This window comes from Xenopus tropicalis, chromosome 6 (assembly GCF_000004195.4).
Source record: "Xenopus tropicalis strain Nigerian chromosome 6, UCB_Xtro_10.0, whole genome shotgun sequence".
Taxonomy (NCBI): Eukaryota; Metazoa; Chordata; class Amphibia; order Anura; family Pipidae; genus Xenopus; species Xenopus tropicalis.
This window is the reverse complement of record NC_030682.2, coordinates 34878414-34904542: the sequence shown is the minus strand read 5'-3', so window position 1 is coordinate 34904542 and position 26129 is coordinate 34878414. Positions and strand designations below refer to the sequence as shown.

Genomic DNA, 26129 nt, shown 5'->3' with positions numbered 1-26129 from the left:
TATTGAACGTATTCCATATGCAGCTCTGCAGAGTCATATTTTTAAAATATTATAAAGTACAATTCTATTCTGTAAACCTTGAAAATGTATGCCTATATTAGGAAAAAGCTAACATTTTGAAAACTTACCACGTCATTTAGGTCCTGAGAGGAGAAGCGTATTTCGAAATTGTGTTACAAATAGAGGATTTTTTTCATGAGCTCAAAGGCTACTGTGATTGGTGTAGCCAAAAAAAGATATCTGCAGCACTGTATTCCTGGTCTCTTGCTCAGCCATGACTTAATGCAACAACAACTTGCAAATATTTAACTCAACTTTATGTATTTTATTTTATGTACATTTCATTTTGTTTTGTCCAGAAATAAAATATTTAAATGCATACAGAATTCAATGTTGTATATGTTTAGCTTTTGACAATACTTTAGCATAATAAATGTTTTGTACATATTTATGTCCCCTTTTTAATGAAGTTTACAGCTATGTTGATAAAATGGGTTCCTCATTTCCTGTTTGTATTTTAACCAATAACAAGCAGAGACAATTACTAGTTATATTAATATGCTGCTCAAGTAACACTGGTTAAACTATGTACAATACAAACCATTCATACAAATGTTTACTAGGATATTTAAGTAGTTACAATATACTGCAATAAAGATGGCAGCCACTTAGAAATTACATGATATCATGTTTCCCCTTTGTTTACACTCTAATATGGAAGTCTCAGGAAACCGGGGTTATATTTAATGTTTCCAAATCTTTAGAAAAAGTCAAGCAACCTCTCTTTCTGATGTTTGCTATCATGTAAATTGTAAATGAATGTTCATCTTTATTTGTGACGGGCTCCCTTTACTGAATATATGTCACACTATACAACCTTTAATGTGCCTACTTTCTTACTTAGGTTTTCTGCTATTGACTCTAAAAACATTGCTCCAAAACCACACACTGTAGGAAATGAGTTCAGGTTTGTTTGTTTGTTTTTTTCTTTGACATTTTATTTACTTTTACAGTTCCTCCATATGTTTCTCTCGGAAAATACCTAATAGAGTTTAATCAGGACAGCAAATTATATATCCATACTCTTCATTGTTAACCTTTTATGGCCGATCCTTCTGGTTCCTTGTAAAAGTGTCATGAAACGTTGCGTATAAGAAGACAATGAAAATTTCCTTAACAAAGATCTTAACAAACAACCACTTACAATGTGCATTTGCTTTATAACCACAATGGTTTACATCTATCAAATGATACATGGGGTGATCCAGGGAAACTAAATAGCATCTGGATAATTTCCAATATTAGATTTATTTGCACGTTAAATCATTGGCAGGGTAGACACATTCCAGGAAACCGATGTGACTTTCTTCATCAAGGTTCCAGCCCAGACACATTTTATTCTTTAGAGGTAAAGTCTTGCATTCGTATAAATGTCAACCAGAGGGAAAATAAGGTGTGTCACTGTGATAGTTGTAATCAGGACACACTTTTTGAACTAGTTTATAATCTGTACTATAAAATGATATATAAATACAGATTACTTTGAAGGGCTTGGAGCACAACCAGGACACATGACTCTGGGTCTGCTCCTGGTAGCATGTTTTTGAAGGATCATAGTTGCAAAGTGTGTTCTTGGTAGCTTTGTCAACTTTTTCATATTCAATGCGACAATTAAAAGACTTTGAATCTTTAGCATCAATCACCGATTGTTGTGCCAAGTCAAATTCCACAATTTTAGTTGGGGGAACTAAGCTTACAGATACATTTCCTTGCCCAGTAGAATTGTGTCTAAAGTAAACACTGAAGGTTCCATTGCCATGATCTACAATTTTTCCTGTTATCAATAAGTTTAGCTTCACCGTTTTGATGTTAGAATGGAAATCACCCCATCCAAACATTTTCTTGAACTTTCCTGTCTTGACAATTGGCCGCCTTTTAGCTCTGGGACGAGGCTCTTGCAGATCTGTGGAGTTCCTCAGCCATTCCCAGAGTTCCTGTTCTGTATAAGGTTCAGGTGTGTCATATCTCATATTCAAGGCTGTTTGGTTCTCTTTTCCTCGAAAAGTCTGTGAAATGAGTCGGCTGATAGACAATTCTTTATTACTTTCTGTCCATATGTGTTTAAGAGTCGATATTGAATTTCCTGATTTTTGATTTCCAATTTTTCCAGCACCCACTGAATTTGTGCATATCATCTGAAATGAGAAAAAATATATATTTTATTATACACAGAGAAGGCATGTGAACATTTGTGGTAAATATTTTTGCAACAGTGTAATGAATAGAAAGTAAAAAAACAATGGGAATGCAAAATGTAGGATAAATGTACAAAGAACAGTTATTCTTCATTCATTTTTTATTTGTATTTCTGTGTATATATACTGTATATATACACAGGTATAGGACCCATTATCCAGAATGCTTGGGACCAAGGGTATTCCGGATAAGGGGTCTTTCTGTAATTTAGATCTCTATACCTTAAGTCTACTAAAAATCAATAAACCATTAATTAAACCCAATAGAATTATTTTGCATCCAATAAGGATTATTTATATCTTAGTTGGGATCAAGTACAAGGTACTGTTTTATTATTACAGAGAAAAGGGAATCAGTTTTAAAATTCTGAATTATTTGATTAAAATGGAGTCTATGGGAGACGGGCTTTCCGTAATTCGGAGCTTTCTGGATAATGGGTTTCCGGATAAGGGATCCCATACCTGTATATATATATATATTTTTTTTTTTAAAGCAACCATTTTGCCAGAGCTGTTAGGAACATAAATAAGAAAACAATGTGAAATGAATGACAAGAATCAGATAGTATAGAACACATGCCAGTGTAAAGTATAGGTTCCCCACTTGTGGGGCTTTACTCTATAGGTTGACAGTAGACAAGTGGTCCCAGTGTGAAGCCTGCTTCCAGCAACACAGCAACAAAATACAATACTATAATGTATCATGGTATGCAACCATAATAATTGTTATGCAAAAGAACATATTTTAGTGTCATATCTCAGTATAGCAGTAGAGGATATAGGATTATAAGATGCAAGCAAAACTAGCCTTATAATTTGTCTTGTTAGTATTGTCAATATCCATATAAAATAAACAAATTGAAAAAAAACTTAAAGTGGGGTATCTCCTTCACTTGGCTTAGTTCTGACAGGCAGTTTGAGTTCTGAGCAGAGAGGAATGGTATGTTGTCCAAACATTTTGACTGACATCTACATTTCAACCTCTACCTGTCCATCTTTCCTATCTGATAGAAAACCTGCAAAACACTTTGAAGAAGGTCTAAACATTCCCAATCCCCCCTTACATTGTCTGACACTTTTCCCCTCACTAACACATAAAACTTTATTTCTTGGTTATTTATGAGAAAAACATGAAAGAAGTCACATATCACTTGCTTTTTCTTTGCTGAGCAGCAGCAATCAAGTTATTTGGCATGAAGGCCAAGCTGTTTGAAACATACATGCCAAGTGAGCTGGCAGGTGATGTGGAAGTTGTAGTTAAACAATAACTTCAGGGCACCCACTTTAACATTCCCATAAAACTACTACTTGCTTTTTGTATAACTTATAAAGGAACAATAAGTTGTAGGAACAATAACTTGCGTTACTGTTTGTCCAATGCAATGACATTGTAGTCACTTTTTATATGTATACAGGTAATGGATCCCTTATCCAGAAACCCATTATCCAGAAAGCTCCGAATTACAGAATAATCAAATATTTTAATCAAATAATACAGAATTTTAGAACTGATTTTCTTTTTCTCTGTAATAATAAAACAATGCCTTATATTTGATCCCAACTAAGATATAAATAATCCTAATTGGATACAAAACAATCCTATTGGGTTTAATTAATGTTTTATTGATTTTTTAGTAGACTTAAGGTATGGTGATCCAAATTACAGAAAGACCCCTTATCCGGAATACCCTTGGTCCCGAGCATTCTGGATAACGGGTCCTATACCTGTACAAGCTAATTGATAACTAATAAATGCCCATTTCTTAAGAATACATGGACTGGCTTCAGGAAGGGTTATAATCTATTATCATTCACTAGTAATTATTTTATCCTTATTTTAATATTGTTTCCAAACTGGGAACCACAAATTCAAAAAAGACATCACTCAGAAGGCAGATCAACAAGGTCGGTTGAAAATAAAAATGATGATGATTAAATCTGTCCTGTTTCACCAAAAAAGTTGCAAAACTGCTGACAACTTTGTGAAACTGCTGAAAAATTTGCAAAATGCAGCTACTGCATGACTTTAATGCAAAATGTTTTAAATCTATAAATTGTCAAAATGTTTGTCTAGACTTTATGGGGGTCATTTATAAACACTGAGCAAATTTGCACATGGGCAGTAATTCATAGCAACCAATCAGATAATTGCTTTCAGTATTCAACCTGGAGCTGGCTGGAAAAATCTAACCACTGATTGGTTGCTATAGATTACTGCCCAGATGCAAATTTGCCCAGTGTTTATAAATTAACCCCAATATTTTTAATATTATAAAAGCATTTTTCATGATTGTTCCCATTTAATTTCAGCAACATACAGTAGAATAAGGGGAATAATAAGGGGTAAAGGTTATACTGTAGTGCATCAACACTACACTGGCATCTTAAACATCTGCTTACATCAATATGACATAGCATTAAAAACAATGTAATGTTTACTTTTTATTAGCTTAGTTGTGCCTGGAAATTGAAATGCAGATCTTTGGTACATGCTATGAGAACCCCATGCCAAGATTCTGCCTCCACTAATGCAACTCATGCAACTCAAACAGGGACTGGTATAAAAAGAAGCTCCCTTTTCTACTCTGCTTTGCTGCTCTTTGTAACCTTTCAGTCCCAACTTGTCTGCATTCCTGTTCTTTCTGGTATGAGATTGTACTACTACTTTGTACATTGATGTGGCAGGGGCTGTTGGATTTGTGAATGTTGTACAATGTTGTACAATGGCAAACATCTCCTTTAAATATCATTCACTAGCTATATACAGATAAATTTGCAGTTCTCATACATAAAGCAGCTACATTCTAACACTTGCAGCATAGTTACTAGGGATGCACCAAATTTGGACAAGATTCGGCCTTTTTCCATAGGATTGTGATTCAGCCGAATCCACGCTCCTGAGCGAACTGAATATTTAAAAGAGGAATATTATTGCTATTATTAGTTTTGTTGATAATGTTATTTTTACATACCGTACATCTTAATATCTGTATTAAATAAAGTTGAACATTTATAAAAGGTAGACTTTTTTTCTCAAGGTTTTTTTCACTCCAGTCAATGGCCATTTTCTCAAATTTTTTCTCACTACAAATGCACTGAAGTGAATAGGCATTTTATTTTCACAGCAACATTTGGTGCCTTCTGGATAATGGGTGTCTAGATAACAGATCCTATAGTTGTAGTAATAATAAATTTAAGGATCCAGTGCTCTCCATGTTTCTGCTGTGACCTATATATTAGGTGGGGAATATTTTCTTTTGGTCAAAAATTACATCTGACAGGCTTCAAACAGACAAGGGCCTGAAATATGCATTTAGCTCACAAATTAATCTAATAATGTATAACCTAAAAATACACATGTATTTGACTAATACAGATGGGGAAAACATTGTCTGTACATCACACAGAGCATATGGTAAACTGCAGCACAATATGTCTCAGCATACTTTTAATAAGATATGGTTGAGATAATTTAATTTTAGTGACATAGAAGAACATGATGAAAGAACATGATGAACCATCTGAGCTAAAAAATAAGAAAAATGAGCTCCATAGCAGGTAAAACTTGCCATGAACTGATGGTTCTAACAAACTCTTTGTTCATGGCAAGAGAAGGTCAGTTACATATTGCAAACTGCTGTTTGTACAGTAGAAAAATGACTAATTGCGTAAAGAGGGTTGTTAATAGTAAATTCTTGCCCCCCCCCAAAAAAATCCCACATAAATATACACTCGCTTTTTTTTGATGATTTGATAATAAATACAACCCTAAATATTCTTAGTCTGTTATAGAGCCAAGGCTGCAAAAGTGTATTTAAAAGGACCAATATCATATTTTCAAGCAGTACATACCATTTGGTTTTTATTAAACCTTTATGTATATGTGGATCTGCTTTGGTGTACACATATTGTGCAAATTTGTATTGAATTGTTTTGAATTGTTCATCAACATTTGCCAGTTTGCGATAAAGTCTCTTGTAGTCAGACATCTTTTATCTGTTTTCTAAACAAAGTCCACCCAGCCTATTACCTTCAATGTAGACTTAGATAAATAATACAAATTCACAAACTGCCCCCAGAAAATTCACTCTGCCCAGGAAATGCTAATAAAGCCAATGAGCAAAACACAAAAGGAAAGAAATAGAACCTTTTTGCCTCCACTTAATACCTAATGCAAAAAATGATAGAATATACTACTAAATAAAAAGAAAATATTTCATAAATGTATTATTCAGTTTCTACTAAGCTGTTTAAGACCACCATTAAGTCCATAAAAACAAGTGGGAAACACTGGCATGCAGAGAGGTCCCTTATCTAACCAACTTGTATATCAAATAAATGACAGCAAGTTGAATAACTAACACTCTTCAAAAAAAAAAATTCTGAATTATTTGATTAAAGTGGAGTCTACAAGAGATGGCCTTTCCATTATTCTGAATTTACTGGATAATGGGTTTCCAGATAGTGGATACCATACCTTTATATCTATAGATAGCAGCAACCTCAGATCCTATTTTTAATCTCTCTAAAACTCATTTGTTAAATCATTTAAGAATACCCCTGTTTGAATTATTGTTTGAACTTGTTGCACTGTATAGTTTGATGATGACGATGGTGCCTTTTCTGACCACCTGCTTTTTTTTATATTAAAAAAAATTGATATCAGTGAAGACTCATATTGCATTTCCTTATAATATGCAAAAAAAAACCCTTCTACTTCAGGTTTAGTCAATACAGAACTGTATAATTTTAATTATATGTTTTAGTTCAGAAAAATATATTTCTATTTTTAAACATTGAGGAGGCTGTTAATGTTAATCAGAATGTCTTATTGCACTGAAGGTAATTGTATTTCTAAACAAAGACTTTGACAAGTTTTATGCAATGCATTATCTTGATAAATTTCAAAGTATGTGTAAGCTACAGTTTATTAAGCAAATTAATATAATTACAGAAATAGTTTTAAAACAAAATAGAACATACTGGAAAGGATTCATCACATCTTTGTTGCACTAATTGGGGAATATACATCTATTCCCCATAATAAACCAAAGAAATAGGCTAGTAGTTAAAATATGAACAGGCACATCATCTGCAAATAAAAAGCATTTTTAATGCAGCACTTTCTCTTACAGCAAAACTTTGGAAACAGCTCACAACCCCGGATATTCAACATTTAATTTAACAAATTAATTTCAGAGCAACAATGGAGAAAATGATAGTCATCACTCCTGGCCTCAAAATTAAATGAGCCTCAATTTGGGATCCGTGGCTCCACGAACAAAACTTGGTTAATATATAAATATCAACAGTCTCAACTGGCTATCAATTCTACACCACTCAATTCTAGATAATTTGTGAAATACTGTAACTCAAATTTCTTCTTTTTATAATCATGTATGTATAATTAAACTTTTTCGTCTAACTATACAAAAGTCTCTTTTGTAAATGCAATAATGTTTAATTACTTAATAAACATTATGAGTTTAAAAAAAATTGCACATTTCTGAAATTCAAAATTTAAGTTAAAAAAAATAAATATAAAAATTTGACAAAGTTCAAGCTATTTTTTCGATTGCGTTTTGAGATTAATTCAAAATTTGACAGACTTATTGAAAATCATGGGTAAAATGTGATTTCATTCCATTTGAGTTGATTTTTTTTAATTTTTTTCGTGATAAGTAGACATTCGATTGATTTTTCAAGTTTTTTAATATTAACATCCTTCTCTTTTCATAAATAATCTGAAGAATCAAGGAGCTAGTATCAAGTTAAAGATATGTCAGTGCTATTGTTCTGCTGTTTGTTTATTGTAGCAAACAAAAGCCATAGCTACTGTATCTTTTATCAAAACAATAATGCAAAATGCAGTTGTAATAAGCTGTAATAACAACTTTTATGGAATATTAATGAATATTGCCCCTTTAATTTTGAAAACTTTGGAGAAAAATGTAATGTTTTGTAGACACTGTTGTACAGGTATAGGACCTGTTATCCAGAATTCTCGGGACCAAGGGTATTCCGGATAAAGGGTCTTTCCATAATTTGGATCTCCATAACTTAAGTCTGCTAAAAAATGAATAAAACATTAATTAAACCCAATAGGATTGTTTTGGCTCCAATAAGGATTATTTATATCTTAGTTGGGATCAATTACAAAGTACTGTTTTATTATTACAGAGAAAAAGGAAATCCGTTTTAAAATTCATAATTATTTGATTAAAATGGAGTCTATAAGAGACAGGCTTTCCGTAATTCAGAGCTTTCTGGATAATGGGTTTCCGGATAAGGGGTCCGATACCTGTATTACCTAAATGTTGTCAACACTAAATAAAATAAAGGAATATATTAAAATTAGTGATAAGGGAATCTGTCTCATTTCGCTTGCCAAAAAAAGTCAAAACCTGCTGAAAATTTACAAAAATGGATGCTGCGCAACTTTTTTGATGCACTGAACTTTTGACTTCACTGTCACTTTTTTGACACAACATTGTTGCAGGCAATTTTTGCAGCAGTTTTACGAAAAAATTTGCCAATATGAAATGAGGAATTTTGCAGTGAATCCAATACTGGTAGAAAACATGCGCTCATCACTAATTAAAATGAGTGCATTACAAAACGTGAATAGATACAAACATTTATTCTACTGCATCTGATCTTACAGGGACTGAAAATTAAATAAATTATATACATTAAAACAATCCGATGCACATTGTTAATAACTAGTGATGAGCATGGATTTGTGACGAATTTCGGCGTTTCACCATTGGCGGATTGTTTCACGGAACGGATGAAAAAAAATTTGCCGCAGAGAAATTCGCTGTGCGTCCAAATAAATAGTCGCAGGCGTCAAAAGAATAGTTGCAGCGTCAAAATAAATAGTTGCAGCGTCAAAAAATAAATAGTCGCGGCGTCAAAATAAATAGTCGCTCATCAAAAAAATAGTCATGGACATCAAAGATTAGTCACGCCGTCAAAATAATTGTGGTGTCAGAAGAATAGTCAAGCGTCAAAAGAATAGTCGTAGCATTAAATTAAATAGTCGCGGCGTCAAAATAAATAGTCGTGCGTCAAAAGAATTCGCGGACTACAATGTTTTTTCGTGTGACATTTTCGCTGTTTCACAAATTTTTCGCCGTTTCGCGAATCTTTTGAAAGATTTGCAAATTTTTCGGCGAAGCGCAACGGGACAGATTCGCTCATCACTATTAATTAACTAATGATGAGCAAAATCTTGCATTTAACCATTGGCGAATAGTGATGGGTGAAATTTTTCGCCAGGCATGGATTCTCTGTGAATTTCCACATTTCGCCACAAAAAAATGACACGCATCAAAAATATGAGGCATGTGTCAATTTTTTCATCGTTTTACAAATTTTACGCCGTTTCGCAAATCTTTTGAAAGAGTGACAAATTTTGGGGGGAAGCAAAATGGGTCATTTAGCTCATCACTACTGCTGAAAATATTTGCAGAAAATAAATGCGCAAGAAACCCACTGTCAAGAAAAAGCAACCTACAATGCATTTTGGATAAAAAAAAATTAGCCATGAAAAATGCCCATTGAATTTATTGTATTTTATGTGGGAAAAACATGCATTTTGTTGGAAAACACACCCATTGACTTCAATGAGATTTGCTGGTTCACCAGTTTTTGGCGGTTTCTCAAATTTTGGGGTGTAACAATACAGATTCACTCATCACTATTAATAACCTTATATCAAATTTGAAAACTCAGGCTAAACATAAACTTGGGGGTCTGATATAAATTATTTCTGAGGGTACAGATAATTACTAATAATTGGTCAAAGTGGCCTTAAGGTTTGATGGAATAATAATGCCAGTTTGATTAATTCCATGAAAATATATGAAATATATTTTAAAGGCATATAAGTTCTCTAAATATCCATGGTGGCTCTGATTTGTGTCTACTGATAGAAGCTGTGTTTTGTGTGTTTCTGTTTTTGTAATCTGAATAGTATAAATAATAAAAAGAATTGCAAGGTAATGTAGTATAAGTCACATAAGACTGCGCTATAGCTACTAAACCAAGGCAACCAGTCAGTAGGTAGCATTGTTGTTTGAAAGTAAAAAATTGATTGGCTTTGATAAATTACTAGACCTGGTTCAGACTATGGCTTTTATCATATTACCAGAACATTTGCAGCACCAATGAAAAGAACCTTACAATGAAAGAAAGGGATAACAAACAAGAATACAATGCTCCTGCTAGCTCTATCACTTGAAAAAATGGGAATAACCTTTAAGACTGGGCTTCATGTCACCACCTCCCCAACCTGTTCCTAACATTACTGACTATATGATGATTAAAAAGAGAAGCACTTAAATAGATCATTGCAAAAAATATATGGAAATTATTTTACATTCCATAATTTAGAAATCCTGCCCAAATAATGCAAGGATTGCTGGTATTATGTTGTAAGAAATGAATACCAAACACACTGTTGTGAACTGCAGTCTGAGTTTATTTGTATTCAATTCATCATCAATGTATCTAAACAAACCGTTCTACTAGCTGTTAAGTAATCCCTCATTTAAATGTTTGGCTTGCCCCGAAGCAAACTTTAATCTAGAGGCTTTACACGTTAGTTATGATAATGATGATCCATTTGCAATTACTGTCATGTTTTAGGGACTATAATTGTCCTCAGCATCATATGTCTTTAAATGACTGTTCATTTTACAGTATAAATTATATATAAATGACCACTGATGCCCAGACTGAATTTTCAATGTTCAGATCATCACTTAAATGAAAGAGATTTAAATTAAACTAAACAGCTGGCAGGATACACATGTAAACATCCTCAGCAACAGAGATGTCAAGAGTCATAATAGGAGAATAGGAGACCGCACTCTTTCCATAAATTGTATGAAATCTAAGCTGCTGGGTTTTCTAACAAAGAAACCATGTCTGAGCTTTAGAACACCAATACAAAGAGTTTCTTTCGCTCTCTGAACCGAGCAAATATAGGAGAGTTTAAAATACTTTATTAAGGATTTTATTGTACTTAATAGACCTTTTAAGACGTAGAAAATAAGTTGCATTGTTTCTAGGTTCTTAAACAGTACTTAGCATGCTTCACTGCAGCCATGCCAAAAGGAATCCTCTTTAGTGCACATCTCATTTGTGTATTCATTGGTGAACAGCTAATGTAACATTTAGATTAGCTGAACACCACAACCGTTCTGATTACATTTGCATGTGTTATGGATGCATCTGGTTTCAGCAGGTCCAACTAGAGCATGCAAACCTTTTACTGTCTCTTTTGTGAAAGTGAGGGAGAACTGTGATCTTTATGTATACAGTTTTTACATTAACCATTACGTTTAAAAATGTATTCATGTTTTTAAAAAGAAAAAGGTATTTATTACAATTTCTATAATGTAAAATAAGTTCAGGTACCAGGTGAATTGATAAAGAAAAAAAATGTGTGGTTACTAGTGATGAGCTAATTTTTTTGGCAGGCATGGATTTGCAGCGAATGTCAACTTTTTGCGATTGGCAAATTGTTTTCCGAAACCTTAGCAAAAATTTGCAGCGGAAAAATTAGTCGCATGTCAAAAAGATGGGCGCAGCCGTGGCAAAAAAAGACATTCACCAAAAAAGTTGTGCAACGTGGATTTTCCAGGGTTTTGCAAATTTTACCGCTGTTTCGCAAATATTCAGTCAAAGCAAAATGGGACAGATTCGCTTATCACTAGTGGTTACACCAAAGAAAGCAACTTGTCCCTGGAAAATAAAAATAAAACACAGACAGCCCTAAAATAAATGAAATATTACACTCTCAGTGGCTTAAATGTGTTAGTATTATTTCAATTATCTCAACTACCTTTGTTTATCTTCAAACAATAAAGTGCAAATTGTGCCTATTTTTCTAAAAAAATCATGAAAAATGTGCAGTTATTTATAACTATACCATTTTTTGCTTATAGCAGCTAGTATTTTATTCTGCGAAATATTTAATGCTAAGTGTAAAAATAATAGAATCCCTGTGTTTTAATTGTGAATTTATACCAAACCAAAAGCCTCATCATAAAAACCTGGCTGAACCAATACATTTTACAGTAAGTGATTATAATTTTAAAAGAAGATTGTGTCTGAACAAAACTGAAACAGACATTCGTCTAAATAAAGCTGGGGATAATTTTACAGGTTTAATCGAGCTATGATACCCATTTCTTTTTGCGATTAAATGTTTTATTATAAAATGCCATTTACAAAATATTTGATAAGTAACAGCTTTTTTGATGCTGTAAATTCAGCACTGAATCATTGTATAAAAAGGTTCTGAGCAAAAGTTTGAAGTGATAATTAATGCTAAGCTTCAGTTCAGTAACACTGAAAACCATTTACAATGAAATCTACTATTTAAATAGTAATAGTATTGGGAGGTAAATGGGATTGTGACACATAAATTCAGTTCTATCTGACCTGCTAAATGTATTTGTTCTCTTCCAAATATCACCATTAAGAGGTCTTTGAACGTCTATTTATATTTCATACTTGAAATTCTACAGACTTAATTAATTGCAGAAAAATTCCTTTCTTCTGTTAATTCAGCTCCGACAAAAATATGGCTCCTGGGAGGGACAAATTCTTCTAAAAGGATAAGAGTGCAAGGAGCAGTACAGAATAAATAACAAAGGAGGGACAGGAGAATTATGTATGTTTTTATAACTGATGACTAGTGATGGGCGAAATAATTTGCCAGGCATGGATTCGCCGCAAATTTCCGCATTTCGCCATTGGTGGATTTTTTTCACGAAACGGACAAAAAAAATTGCCACAGAAAAATTCACTGTGTGTCAAAATTTGCCTCCTGCGTCAAAAAAAATTTCATTTATTGCCGTGGGTGACAATTTTTTGACGCGGGCAACAAATTTTTGACACGTCTAATTTTCCCATGGCAAAATTTATTGTCCATTTCATTAAAAAAGCAACCAATGGTGAAACACGGAAATTTGCCAGACATATTCGACATCACTATTTCATAAATTTTTCACCGTTTCGCTAGTCTTTTAAAAAATTCTCAAATTTTACGGCGCAGCGAAATGAGACAGATTTGCTCATTACTACTGATGACATGATTAAATAAAATTCATCAGCTGGGGGTGTGGTGTAGCCATGGGGCTGATTTATCGAATTCCCATTTCTGCTATTCTAAAACTCACAAATTTGAATTATAGTTTTAAAACCTTAAATATTTGGTATTTTTTAAGCTAAAAATTTTTTGAAAAACTTGAATGTAAAATTAAGCAATTTTTTTAAAATTTGAAGATTTGAGTTATTTGAAGTGTATTTGATAGTTTGTAGGCCTACTGAAATTAGAATTCAAAATTGATGCATTCAATTTTTGTATGCAGTTTTATTTAGTCAATTTTTATATATATTCTGATTTTTTAATAAATAAGGAAACATGAGGTTTTGTAAAATTTTGAGTTTATTCAAAATGCAGACATGTTATCTGAAATCAATTTATTTTCCAGAAAAGTCCTCTTTTTTCAAAAAATTCAGAGGATATCAACACTAAAAAAAATAACCCTAAAAAACTCCCTTTAAAAATTAACTTCAATCCTTGGACATATTTATTGGTTAATGCCTTGCAAGATTCAGTTAGATCTTGTTTCCTTATGTACCAAAAAAGCCACTTTTAGTGATGAGCAATTTTTTTTTTTTTTGCCAGGCATGGATTCGGAGTGAATTTCCACATTTCGCCATCAACAAATTATTTTGCGAAACTTCAGCGCAAATTCTCTGTGAATAAACTCAATGCGCATAAAAAAGTCATGGATTTTCTATGTTCTCCTAATACACGATTGTTAAAATGAGTGGTAGCATCAATCAAAGTTTAAAAATTTTAATAGACAGGATCATTTAAACATGTATTGATAAAAAAAATCAGGTGTGGTGAGAAAAACATTGATGGGGACTACAAAAGTGACATAGAAAGTTTGTAATATCATTGATATACTGTAGACAATATTAATGAAATATCACTGATAAAGACAATAAAAATGAAAGTGAGTAAAACAGTTGATAGTAGAGGCTATGGAAAAAAAAACAGTGATAGGGATTTAAAATATTAATACAGGTATCATACAACTTATCCAGAAACCCATTATCTAGAAAGTTCTGAATTACAGAAAGGCCATCTCCCATAGACTCCATTTTAATCAAATAATTCACATTTTTAAAAATGGTTTTCTTTTTCTCTGTAATAATAAAACAGTACCTTGTACTTCATCCCAACTAAGATATAATTAATCCTTATTGGAGCCAAAACAATCTTATTGGGTTTAATTACTGTTTAAATATTTTTTTTTGTAGACTTAAGGTAGGGAACCCAAATTACCGAAAGACCCCTTATCTGGAAAACCCCAGGTCCCAAGCATTCTGGATAACAGGTCCCATACCTGTATATTAATTTTAGCGTTAACACAACTGTTTACATTTTATTTTTGTATTTGATATACAGTATATATATATCACCTTTGTATTTTTGTATTTTATATATATATATATATATATATATATACAATAGATTGATAGAAAGCACTCACGGCATGTAGAGATAAAACAAAAGTTTTTTGTTTTATTAGCTCATCGCATCAACGCGTTTCGATCCCAATAGGATTGTCATCAGGATGTATATATCTCAAATATATATATATCACCTTTTGCCAGTATTTTGAGAGCTTTGTTGCAAAACTCTGCAAGATTTCTGTGCCCAGCAATAAAAACCCTTTTGTCAATTAAATGTAGGTATTATTTGAAAAGGAACAGAGTGATTCAAAGTCAGCTATCTGAAATTAATGTTGACACGTCTAAGTATGGCTTTGTGTAGTACAGACTGTTATTAGCAGACATTAGCCTTAGGAAGCAGCAAGATTGTTAGTCAAAGGAAACCCGGTGTATCATACAGTATTATCATTGCACAGTTTATATAATGATAGGGAAACAACTCAGCTGTATTTTGTATCTTTTTTTAACTTAACTTTCTTTTTTTTACTGCTTTTTTTATTGGTTTTATATGTCTTCTATAGGCATCTTTATACTACCAGGTAGCAGATGCTGAACAGGTTCTGCCAAATTGTTGTATTATGCAGAACTTGGATATGCTATTACCACTCCTAAATTATTGCAAAACATTTTTTTTTAGAAAGAAGAATAAAGAGTAAAAAATAACTATGTATTATTCTAATTCTTATTCAGGACAAACAGCCTACGAGACATATAACAAATTTTGAATTTGTGAGCTTTAGAGGTTTTATTCAATTGAAATAAACTCAAATGTTTGCTTATTTATTAAAAAATTAAAATCTAGAAAACTTGATAAAATAGTGAAAAAACCCAACTGCATAGAGTTTGTATTCTACTTATTATTTTAATTGGGTCTACACAATATAACAGTATAACAGCCCCCGTCCCCCCGGTAGTTCTGCTACTGGGTCTAAAAACTCTCAAAAAGTTCATGTAAAAGTTATACATTAAAGTTTTTTGTATTTTTTTGCACTTAATAAATATTAAACATTTACATCTTGGAAGCCCTAAAGCAAATTCATGAGTATTAGCGTACAAATATTAGAATTACAGCAAAAACATTAATAAATCAGCGCCAAAGAATGTTTTTCATCTGGTGCGATCAAATATTTTGATGTGACATAAAAAGATAAAAAAACTGGCTTGTACTGCAAATAAATGCAAAAACTAAGTTTTATTGGTTTTTTTTATTTTTTTATTGGTGCTAACTTGCAATTGACCAGTTACCAGCAGCAACTAATCAGCAATTAGTTTTGACCATATAACTAAATAATGAAAGCTTCTACAAGCTGTAAATGAAGCAATGGGTAACTAAATTTGTGCAATTTAGCTCCTAGGATTCCATGGCAACCTTACAAAGAGGTGATTACAGTGAGGATTATTCATTTGAGCTTGTATTGATTATGTTTTCTGATACTATGATGATCAATTAGAATGTTATGAGTTTATCTTTTATTTTAATAACTGGACCCACTAATTCTTTGGAAAAGATTCTTCCATGTAGATGCATATAGCTGATGCAGCCCTGATATTGAGCAATGTGTTCCTGTCACTAGTGATGAGCAAAGCTGTCATGTTTTGCTTCGCCGAAAAATTTGAAAATATTTGCGAAACGGTAGAAAATTTGCTTAATGGTGAAAATGTTGCAGCCAAAAAAATTGTTACGTGTCATTTTTTTTTACTCATGCGACATTTTTTTGTCACGCGCAATTTTTTCCACTGCTTATTTTGTGGCCATTTTGCAAAAAAAAAAATGATAATGGCAAAATCCAGAAATTCACCGCAAATCCATGCCTGGCAAATTACTTAGCCCATCACTACCTGTCCTTACAAAGGACAAGATGTAATTACAGTGTTTCCCATTAAAAAAAATTCTCTTTTTTTTTTTTAAAAAAAAAAAGGACATTAGTTGCCAAAAAACAGTTTGTCCATGCTGGGTGTGATTAACTTTGTTACTGGTTCATTAAATACAATGAAAAGAAAAATTGTTCATGAAGAGGGAAAAAAAGAATTGTGCATTTTTTTCACTGATGGCTTTTTTTTTTTACAAACTGGATGCAATCAGATTTTGGTTTAGGTTACACTACACTTGCCTGAATTTCACAATTAAACTTATGTTTAAACCAACAGATGAAGAGCCCAAACAGTCTCCCTCTTTTTTTTTTTTACTCTAGACTTTGATGTTTCTCTCTTTACATATTTACTTTTTATTTTATACAGACCGTATACAGGTCCAACAATGAACTCCAGAAATTGTAGAGTTAGGTTCTACACCAGGAGTCCCCAACCTTTCTTACTCGTGAGCCACAGTCAAAAGTTCATGGAGGTGCCAAATAAGGGCTGTGATTGGCTATTAGGCAGCCTCTATGCACACTGTCAGCTTACAGGGGACTGACTCACTAGAAAACCATAACTTCATTCATTTCAACTGTGCATCATAGAACCTTGTGAAGCACAAAAAAACGAAGTATATCCCCACACATTAAAAAACAATATTAGCATAAATGTTCCACTATTAGGGGCCCATTTACTTACTCACGAACGGGCCGAATGCGTCCGATTGCGGTTTTTTCGTAATGATCGGTATTTTGCGATTTTTTTCGGAAAATTATCGCAACTTTTTCGTTACCAATACGATTTTTGCAGAAAAACGCGAGTTTTTCGTAGCCATTCCGAAAATTTGCGATTTTTTCGTAGCGTTAAAACTTGCGCAAAAATTTGCGATTTTTTCGTAGTGTTAAAACTTGCGCAAAACGTCGCGCCTTTTAAGTTTTAACGCTACGAAAAAAGCGCAACTTTTCGCGCAAGTTTTAACGCTACGAAAAAATCTCAACTTTCGGAATGGCTACGAAAAACTCGCGTTTTTTCGCGCAAATCGTATTGGTAACGAAAAAGTCGCGATAATTTCCGAAAAGTCGTAAAGGCGCCGAAAAAATCGCAAAAAATACGAAAAAGTCGCAAAATGTTCGTTTTCCAATCGGAATTTTTCCAATTCGGATTCGAATTCGTGGGTTAGTAAATCAGCCCCTTAGTGTGCGCTCCAGTCATATTATAAACACAGATGCAAGAAAAACATTTTGCGGCAAATTTTTGCGGAACAATTTGCCAGCGGCGAAATGCGGAAATTTGCTGCAAATCCATGCCTGGCGAAAAAATTCACTCGTCACTATTTACCACATTGTGGGTATAGAGCATGTTCTAAGGCTGTTGCTAACACCACCTGTTTAACACTTTAATGGTACTGCTAATTCTTAAATACATAAATAAAACCTTGCCTTTATTCCATCATTAATGTTAAAGTCTAGCAAAATTTCCCAAGTGTCAGCGAATGCAATCATTTTTCTGTTTTCAAATCTGCTCATTAACCTTTGTCGGTGTGACTTTCATGTATTTGCCACTTCATCGCACAGCCCTGCTGTCAGCCGCGTGAGCACAATGAAGATGGTAGCTGAACAATTGTAAAAGAAAAATGTAACCACTTACAGTGCAAAGTCCCACAGCAATAAAACTCAATTTAATTCTGAGAGCAGATATTCATCGGTATCTGTTTGAACTTATGGAAAAGGATTTACAAGGAATCAGGGGAATAATTGATAACTTGATTGATGTGGTACAGCTGGAAAAATACCTTAGGGTTTTGCTGGTAGCAGTAAACTTTCAGATTTAAAGCCATGACACAGAAAATCACTGGAATTGAGATTTAAAGCTCTCTGATATTTACGGCAAGCTCTTTACCGGCTGTCACCAAGCTTTATTTAAAACATGGTTCTAAAATTCAAGCTAGTCCCTTAATAGAATTGCCTCTGACACTTATTTCTATATATATTCTTGGTAATATTTTTAAACAGTACAATATAAAATACATAACTGCAAATTTAAGAGGAACCTGGTAATTATTCCTACTATAATAGGAACATAACATGCAGAAACTGAAACTGGATTAATGACAAACATAAAGATATAAATAACCTGCAAATACTTTAGTTAAATGTAATTCATTTGCTAATCGTGACTTGTCTATAACCAAGTCCAGTAAACCAAACGCATTTTTTAACAAATGTGAATAAAAAGCAATTCAATAAACGACAAGTTCAGTAACAGTCATCTTTTTTGTATAAAGAAAATAGCAAAGTGCTTTGGTAAGTTCCAAACATTTATTAATTTTGGTCAACTTGTAGCTTCAAAATTCTATTATGAAATCACCCCACATTTAGACAGAAGTCATCAAGCAGACATGGCTTGTACATTGTCTCTACCCAGATAATAATAATTATAGTAAGCATCCATGAAACCTTTTGGAACAAGTGTTAGCTAAATTAAAATAATGATAGTGTGTGCGGGTGTATAAATGTATGCAGTTTTCGGAAACAAACTGGAATGGCCATTTTAAAGAGCGAGTAATATTTGACAGCATTTCTAGAACACATTATGGGACAGATTTACAAATGAATGGTAATTTTGTTGATGGTTACAAAAAGTAAGTTACTAAGTTACTGATCTTACAGTAAGCTCCCAGGTAAATAACTAAGTTGATAGACAAACATATGTTAATATTAGTGATGGGTAAAATGAATTACCAGACATGGTTTAGTGACGAATTTCCATGTCTAGCCATTGGTGGATTGCACGAAACAGGAGACAAAATTCGCAGCACGACAAAAAATTGTCACCCACTTCTAAATAAATTGTTGGGCACGTACAAAAATTGTTGCACACATCAAAAAAATCATGCGCGCAGCAAATTTTTCAACGCGCCCCATTTCTGCGATTTTTTTCATTGTTTAGGTAGGTAGATTTTGGATACACAGATTAGCTAATTTTATCATTCATTAATAGAAACTCATACCCCATTGTCCTGTGAAGTGATGTATTACCCAAACTCACAAAATAATACAACATATGTATAAATCCTTTAAACTGAGGATACAACCTTATGTGAAGATGTGCAAATGGGGCCTGTGTACAGGATGTCAACATATTAAATGTTTGGCTTCCTTTCACAATATCACATAGAAATGGACTGTCCCAGATAACAATTACTCAACAAATTTATATTTTTCCCATATTTCTGAGGGCCACGGGGAAACTGCCTTAAACAAAGCGATAAGACAATTGTGATTAAGGTATGAAACCATTTTTTTTTTATATGGTATGGGATTTTTTGGGACAATACAGATGAAGTCATTTGGATTTATGTGTAGTGAGTGGAGATAAACTGAAGAAACTGTGTTACCTAAAGTAATGTAAACTCATTTTCTGCATTTAATCTTTTCAAGAGCATACAATACCACCATTGCTCACATGAGGCCTCAGAAAAAACACCTCCTTAATTAGATGAGATGCTGCAACGCAATTTTCTGTGTTAAATGGAATAAGTGAGTTAAATGAGTTTAGTTATTCTCTATTAAACACACAAACCAAAGTGGCTTCATCTGTAGTTGGTTTTGTACCTGTGAAAATACAATTCAGAATGCCACTTTACTTTGCTAAAATTGTTTGTTATGAAGTGTATTAGAAGACTAAACAAGTGTATGGATATACAGGTATGGGATCTGTTATTCGGAAACCTGTTATCCAGAAAGCCATCCCCCTAGACTAGACTTAAGATATGAAGCTCCAAACTACAGAAAGATCCTTTATCCGGAAAACCCTAGACCCTGAGCATTCTGGATAACAGATTCCATGCTTGTATTTGTTAAACAAGACTCACACACAAAAAATCCCACAGCCTGACTTTCAAGATGAAATTTATTAATATCTAGTAAACCTAGTTGGGGACAAACTCAAAGGCAAGTCCTTCTCCATCAGTGAGTACTGGGAGGATAAATGGCTATTTATTGAAGCAGAATATTTTTATCTTTTTTATTAAAACCCTACTTTATATATTTTATATTTAATTTGGTTCATAATTTCAGACATCTATTGAAAACTGGTTTAGGATGGTTATCCTATCTTATTTTTTGCGTAGAAACAAAACTAAATAAAGTGCTAAATTTGTATCATAGCATTTAGGGTTTTTTTCCATTTAAATTTATTGACATGTGTGCTATATCAGTTGTTAAAAGACTAAATAGCTACATATTATACATATTAACTGGAAAACAACAAAGAAAATAACACATTGGGGCACATTTACTAATCCACGAACGTCCGAAAGTGGCCGAATGCGTTTTTTTCGTAATGATCGGTATTTTGGGGATTTTTTTCGTCGCCGTTACGACTTTATCGTATATTTTTTGTGACTTTTTCGTCGCCGTCGTGAAAAATTTGGATTGGTTTTTCCGCCGTTTACAATTGTTCAATACGAAAAAATTGCTATGGTGACCAAAAAGTTGCGCAAAATACGATAAAGTCGTGACGGCGACGAAAAAGTTGCACAAAATACGAAACAATCGCGACGGCGGCGAAAAAAATTCGCAAAATTTTCGTTTCCAATTTGATTTTTTCCCATTCGGGATTCGGATTCAAGGATTAGTAAATGTGCCCCATAGAGTATATTAAGTTCAGCCGTTTTTCCCAGTAAATCCTACCTAACAATCCCCGAACTTCACAGCTTCATTGTTAAAAAAAAGAAACCTTCTTAGGAAGGAATGATCTTTTAGCCCCAGGAAAGATCCACTTGTAGATATGGTCCCCCTTATATATATTTCTACAAAGTGATCATATATATACACTTAGGTGCATTTTCTCCAGTGTAGATGACCTCAACTTGGCCAGTTTCCCTCACACCTGAAATCTTTCATAACCTTCATTAGTTCAGAGAATTTATATTCTTTTTCATGCAAGAAGATCTTGCTGACCCTGTTTTATTAAAGTGTATAAATAGGCAAAATATAAATTGTGTAAATAGAACTTACAGTATCAATAATTCTAATAACTTAAAGGATGTGAACGTGAAAGTATAAAACGGGATTAAACTATTTATGTGAAAATAATAATTGCAATGATAAAAAATATAAATAAACACTTCCTTCACTGAAATGCAGCCATGTTACGAATAAAGAGAAATAATAAAACATCATTTGTATAGACATGGAAAAGTAGAAATGTAAGATATCAAGCCAATTTGAGATGTCAATAGTTCTACATTAAACAAACTAAAACTAAAGCAAAAGGTTGCAAAGGCAGATAAGTCAAAATCTACATTAAGTCCTTAGGGATTTAGAGTGCCCAGTTTAAATCAACTACCCTATCAACTGCTCAAACAGGATTTCTAGATGCCAGGAGTTCTTAACTAGTGATGAGCGAATCTGTCCCCTTTTGCTTCTCCATAAAATTCCCGAAACAGCAAGAAAATTTGTGAAACGAATTTGTCGTGTGATTTTTTTGTTGCCCGCATCTGTTTTTGCTGCCCCGTGTATTTTTTTGTCGCCCGTGGTTTTTTTTCATGTGACCATGCCTTTTTTGACGCAACCATGCCCTTTTTGATGGGACCACGCCCTTTTTTACACAACCACGCCAAATTTAACACACACCAAAAAAAATGTGCAACTAATTTTTCCGTAGCAAATTTTCACAGAAGTTTTGCTGAACAATTTGCCACTGGCGAAATGCAGAAATTCGCTGCAAATCCATGCCTTGTGAAAAAATTCGCTCATCACTATTCTTAACCAAAATAACAATTTATTAACAGTCACAATGTATTCCCAGTATACATTCTCTGAAGTACAATGGTCAAGGCACATTCAATTACTGAGTGTATAATACACTGACACTCCCTTGGGGTAGATTTGGCAGGAAACCTACTTCACCTCTGTGACACACTTTAGTGGACCTGGATCACCTGCATTGGAACCTCCAAGGAAATCCTCTAATGTGATTCCCTATCCACTATGATCCCTACACTAAAAGCCTGGGAGAGATACCTCCAATCTACCACTCCTACATTAGACCACAGAGCAGCTCTTTCTCAACCTATCTAAAGCCCAAGCCAGTAGCGGGTTTAACCCTATGGGGCCCTACACTCATATAAAGGTTGTGGTGCAATAGCTCCATTTACATTGAGTAGGAGAAACAATAGTTTTTCTAAAGGCTGTTCTAATGTGTAGCGCTGGCTCCTTCTGAAAGCTCATACTCAGGCACAATGCACTGAGATGGCACCTACACACCAATATTACAACTAAAAAAATACATTTGTTGGTTCAAGAACACAATTTTAAATGGTAGAGTGAATTATTTTCTATGTAAACAGTGTAATTTAGAAATAAAAAGCACCCCATAAAAATCATGACAGAATTCCCTTTTTATTAACCACGTCTTTTAAACCTCACAGAGAAAATTGTACAGTAGGCTAGATTAAAGTCCAAAGTATAACAATAAATACAAAGTACAGTTGCAATAAGTTAAGAGTCAAAGAGACAAGAGGATGGAGGTCCCTACCCAGTAGAGCTTACAATCTAGATATCTTTGGTAAATAGCAACATGTAGATAGGGCCATATAGACAGTCATGTTTTGAATACTTTTCTCTGCCTTTATTAGCCTGGAGTATACAAAGATATCTTAATAATTGTTATCTCTGTATAGAAGCTTTTGAATCTAAAATGCAAAGGGGTATCAAACTGCATTTTCAGATCTTTTTGGAACTATAAAAAGTTTGAATGAATTTGCCTTGTCATTGGCTGGAGGAAATTTTAGCATTTCTTTCCATTAAAAGTACATTTGGAGTGCTTATTATGTAAGGTCAGTGGTCTTATTTCTTGATGTAAGGTCCCATTTATAATGGAACAAGCCGCTTCACTTTGAAAGAGTTTACATTTCTGGTTTGCTTTTTATGAGCATACTTCAGACCTTTGCCTAAAAACACACAAATCATTAAGGCATGAAACAAACATATTTTTTGCGCATTATCATCTCTTGGCCCTGGTTCCTCTTACCAGTGTTCTGTACCTCTCTTTAACCCAATGCAATTTTTCTCTGTTATAATTAATGAGTTGTTAATGATGTGCAACCTGTCCAAGCATGTTGGGCTATTAATTTCTCTTTATGTACATTAGAACTTTATAATCTGAGACAAAATGTGTTCCATTGGCAAAGTCATCGTACTATATCCCTGCTATAAAATTATCCAATTAACTAGCTGTGTCAAAAAGCGTTTGGGGAAGAAAAGCAGGAAAAATTGAGGTGTTCGGCATTGCTTTTAAGTTACCGTAACTAAAAAAGAATCTTTGATGTTCAGGGAAATTTAAAACAGTTTATCAATTACAAAATAAATGCTATGGACTTTTTATTTATTTACTTTTGTTAAAGTAGTAGGTCATTTAATCTATTTTACAGCCTACAGGCTTGTCACTGTAAAACACAAGGCTACATCACTGTCAGAAAATCCATTACACCCAACAAAGGAAGAGCATGCTTTCATCACTGTCAGATATTTGACACCACCTCAGCTTATCACATCAAATCCTAATTTCTTCTTTGTTGAAAACTGCATTATTTTGATGAACTGGTATCATTTATAACTTTAAATCATCACAAATGGGAACAGCAAGCCAGCATGCATCCTTTTAAGCATGATCTTATTTTACCATTAGAGAAAAAACAGTGTTGCGCCTCAAAAAAAAGTTGTGGTTGTGTCAAAAATAGGCCCTGTCGCTTCAAAATAAGAGTGATTGCGTAAAATATAGGTACGATCGCATCAAAATAGCAGCGTTCACGTCAAAATAGGAGCGATCACGGCAAAAAAAAGATGCGCACCAACAGATCATGCTAACTGGAAATATATTCCACAGACTCAACATAATTATCTAACTAAAACTTCTGCCTGTCGTATTGCTACTTGATAAGATCTGTTTTTGAATTCATATTCTCTTGTATATGTCATATGCCCAGTTGGACTTTCTGTAACTGCATTAATACTCAATAAAAAGAGAATAAAAAAAAAAAGTTGCACACGACAAAAAAAAAGACACGTGCAACAAAAAATTGTGTGACAAACGCGTTTCGTGGACATTTCACCGTTTAGTAAATTTTCCTGTTGTTTCACTAAACAGGATAGATTTGCTCATCACTAGTGGTGACTTCATAGGATTCAAGGAGTATGTGTATGTTATTCCCTATCTGGAAACCCGTTACCCAGTAACCTCCAAATTACAGGAAGGTTATCTTCCATAGTCCATTTTAAACAAATAATTCTAATTTTTAAAATGAATTTCCCTTTTCCCTGTAGTAATAAAACAGTACCTTTTACCTTTTCCCAACTAAGTCATATTAATTTGTATTGGTGGCTGACTTAAGATATGGCAGATACCATATCCAAAAAAAGACCCAGGTCCTAAGTATTGTAGATTACTATCTATGTACTTTTGTATTTAGTTTGTTATTCAGCTTGTTAATTTCGCAACATTTGGGACACATATTACATTGTTATTTAATTTGTTTTCCATTAAAAAATAAGCCACAAAAATAAAGATAAACTAAAAAAAAACTTTTTTCTAAATATTTAGACATAAAAAGCTCTAGTGCTGTCACTTTGATATGTTTCCCATTCAACACAAGGAGAGGTGACAGTAAGCAACTAGTAAATCACTTTTAACAAAATTTTGGACTACTGGTAGTAGTGCAAAGACCTAAAATCCTTGAGAAAGGCCCTAGTTGTGGAGAAAGGGTGTGTCATTTATACACTATGGGGCTGATTTACTAAGACACGATTTCGAATCCGAATTGGAAAAATTCCGGTTGGAAACGAACATTTTGCGACTTTTACATATTTTTTGCGATTTTTAGGCGTCTTTACGATTTTTGCGTAAAAACGCGAGTTTTTCGGCATCTTTACGATTTTTGCGTAAAAACACGAGTTTTTCGGCATCTTTACGAAAGTTGCGCAAAGTCGCGATTTTTTCGTAGCGTTAACACTTGCGCGCAAAGTCGCGCCTTTTTCGTAGCGTTAAAACTTAAAAGGCGCGATGTTTCGTGCAAGTTTTAACGCTACGAAAAAATCGCGACTTTGCGCAACTTTCGTAATGGCTACGAAAAACTCGTGTTTTTACGCAAAAATCGCAAAGACGCCGAAAAACTCGCGTTTTTACGCAAAAATCGTAAAGACGCCGAAAAAAATCGCGTTTTTACGCAAAAATCGTAAAGACGCCGAAAAAAATCGCAAAATTACCGATCATTACGAAAAAAACGCATTCGGCCCGTTCGTGGGTTAGTAAATGTGCCCCTATATATACACACATATTATAAATTTATCATACCAAATGTGTTTTATGTTTTATGAATATTAAGGAAAACAACAGTAACCAATATTATTAATCCTCACCTTTGTACAGAAGCAAAGAGACTGAAATCAGACAAGTCAAACCTTAAGTAAT

The 26129-nt window shown here is 33.5% G+C and overlaps 1 protein-coding gene across 1 annotated transcript in view; it reads right to left on the bottom strand.

The window, feature by feature from the left end:
* Positions 1-304: 304 nt before the first annotated feature.
* Positions 305-26129, bottom strand: part of nxph1 (neurexophilin 1) — a 210303-nt gene continuing 184478 nt past the window's right edge. The window contains 1 exon segment of the mRNA NM_001126902.1: positions 305-2195. Within this exon segment, the coding sequence (NP_001120374.1) occupies positions 1434-2195 (762 nt within the window). The 3' untranslated portion in view covers positions 305-1433.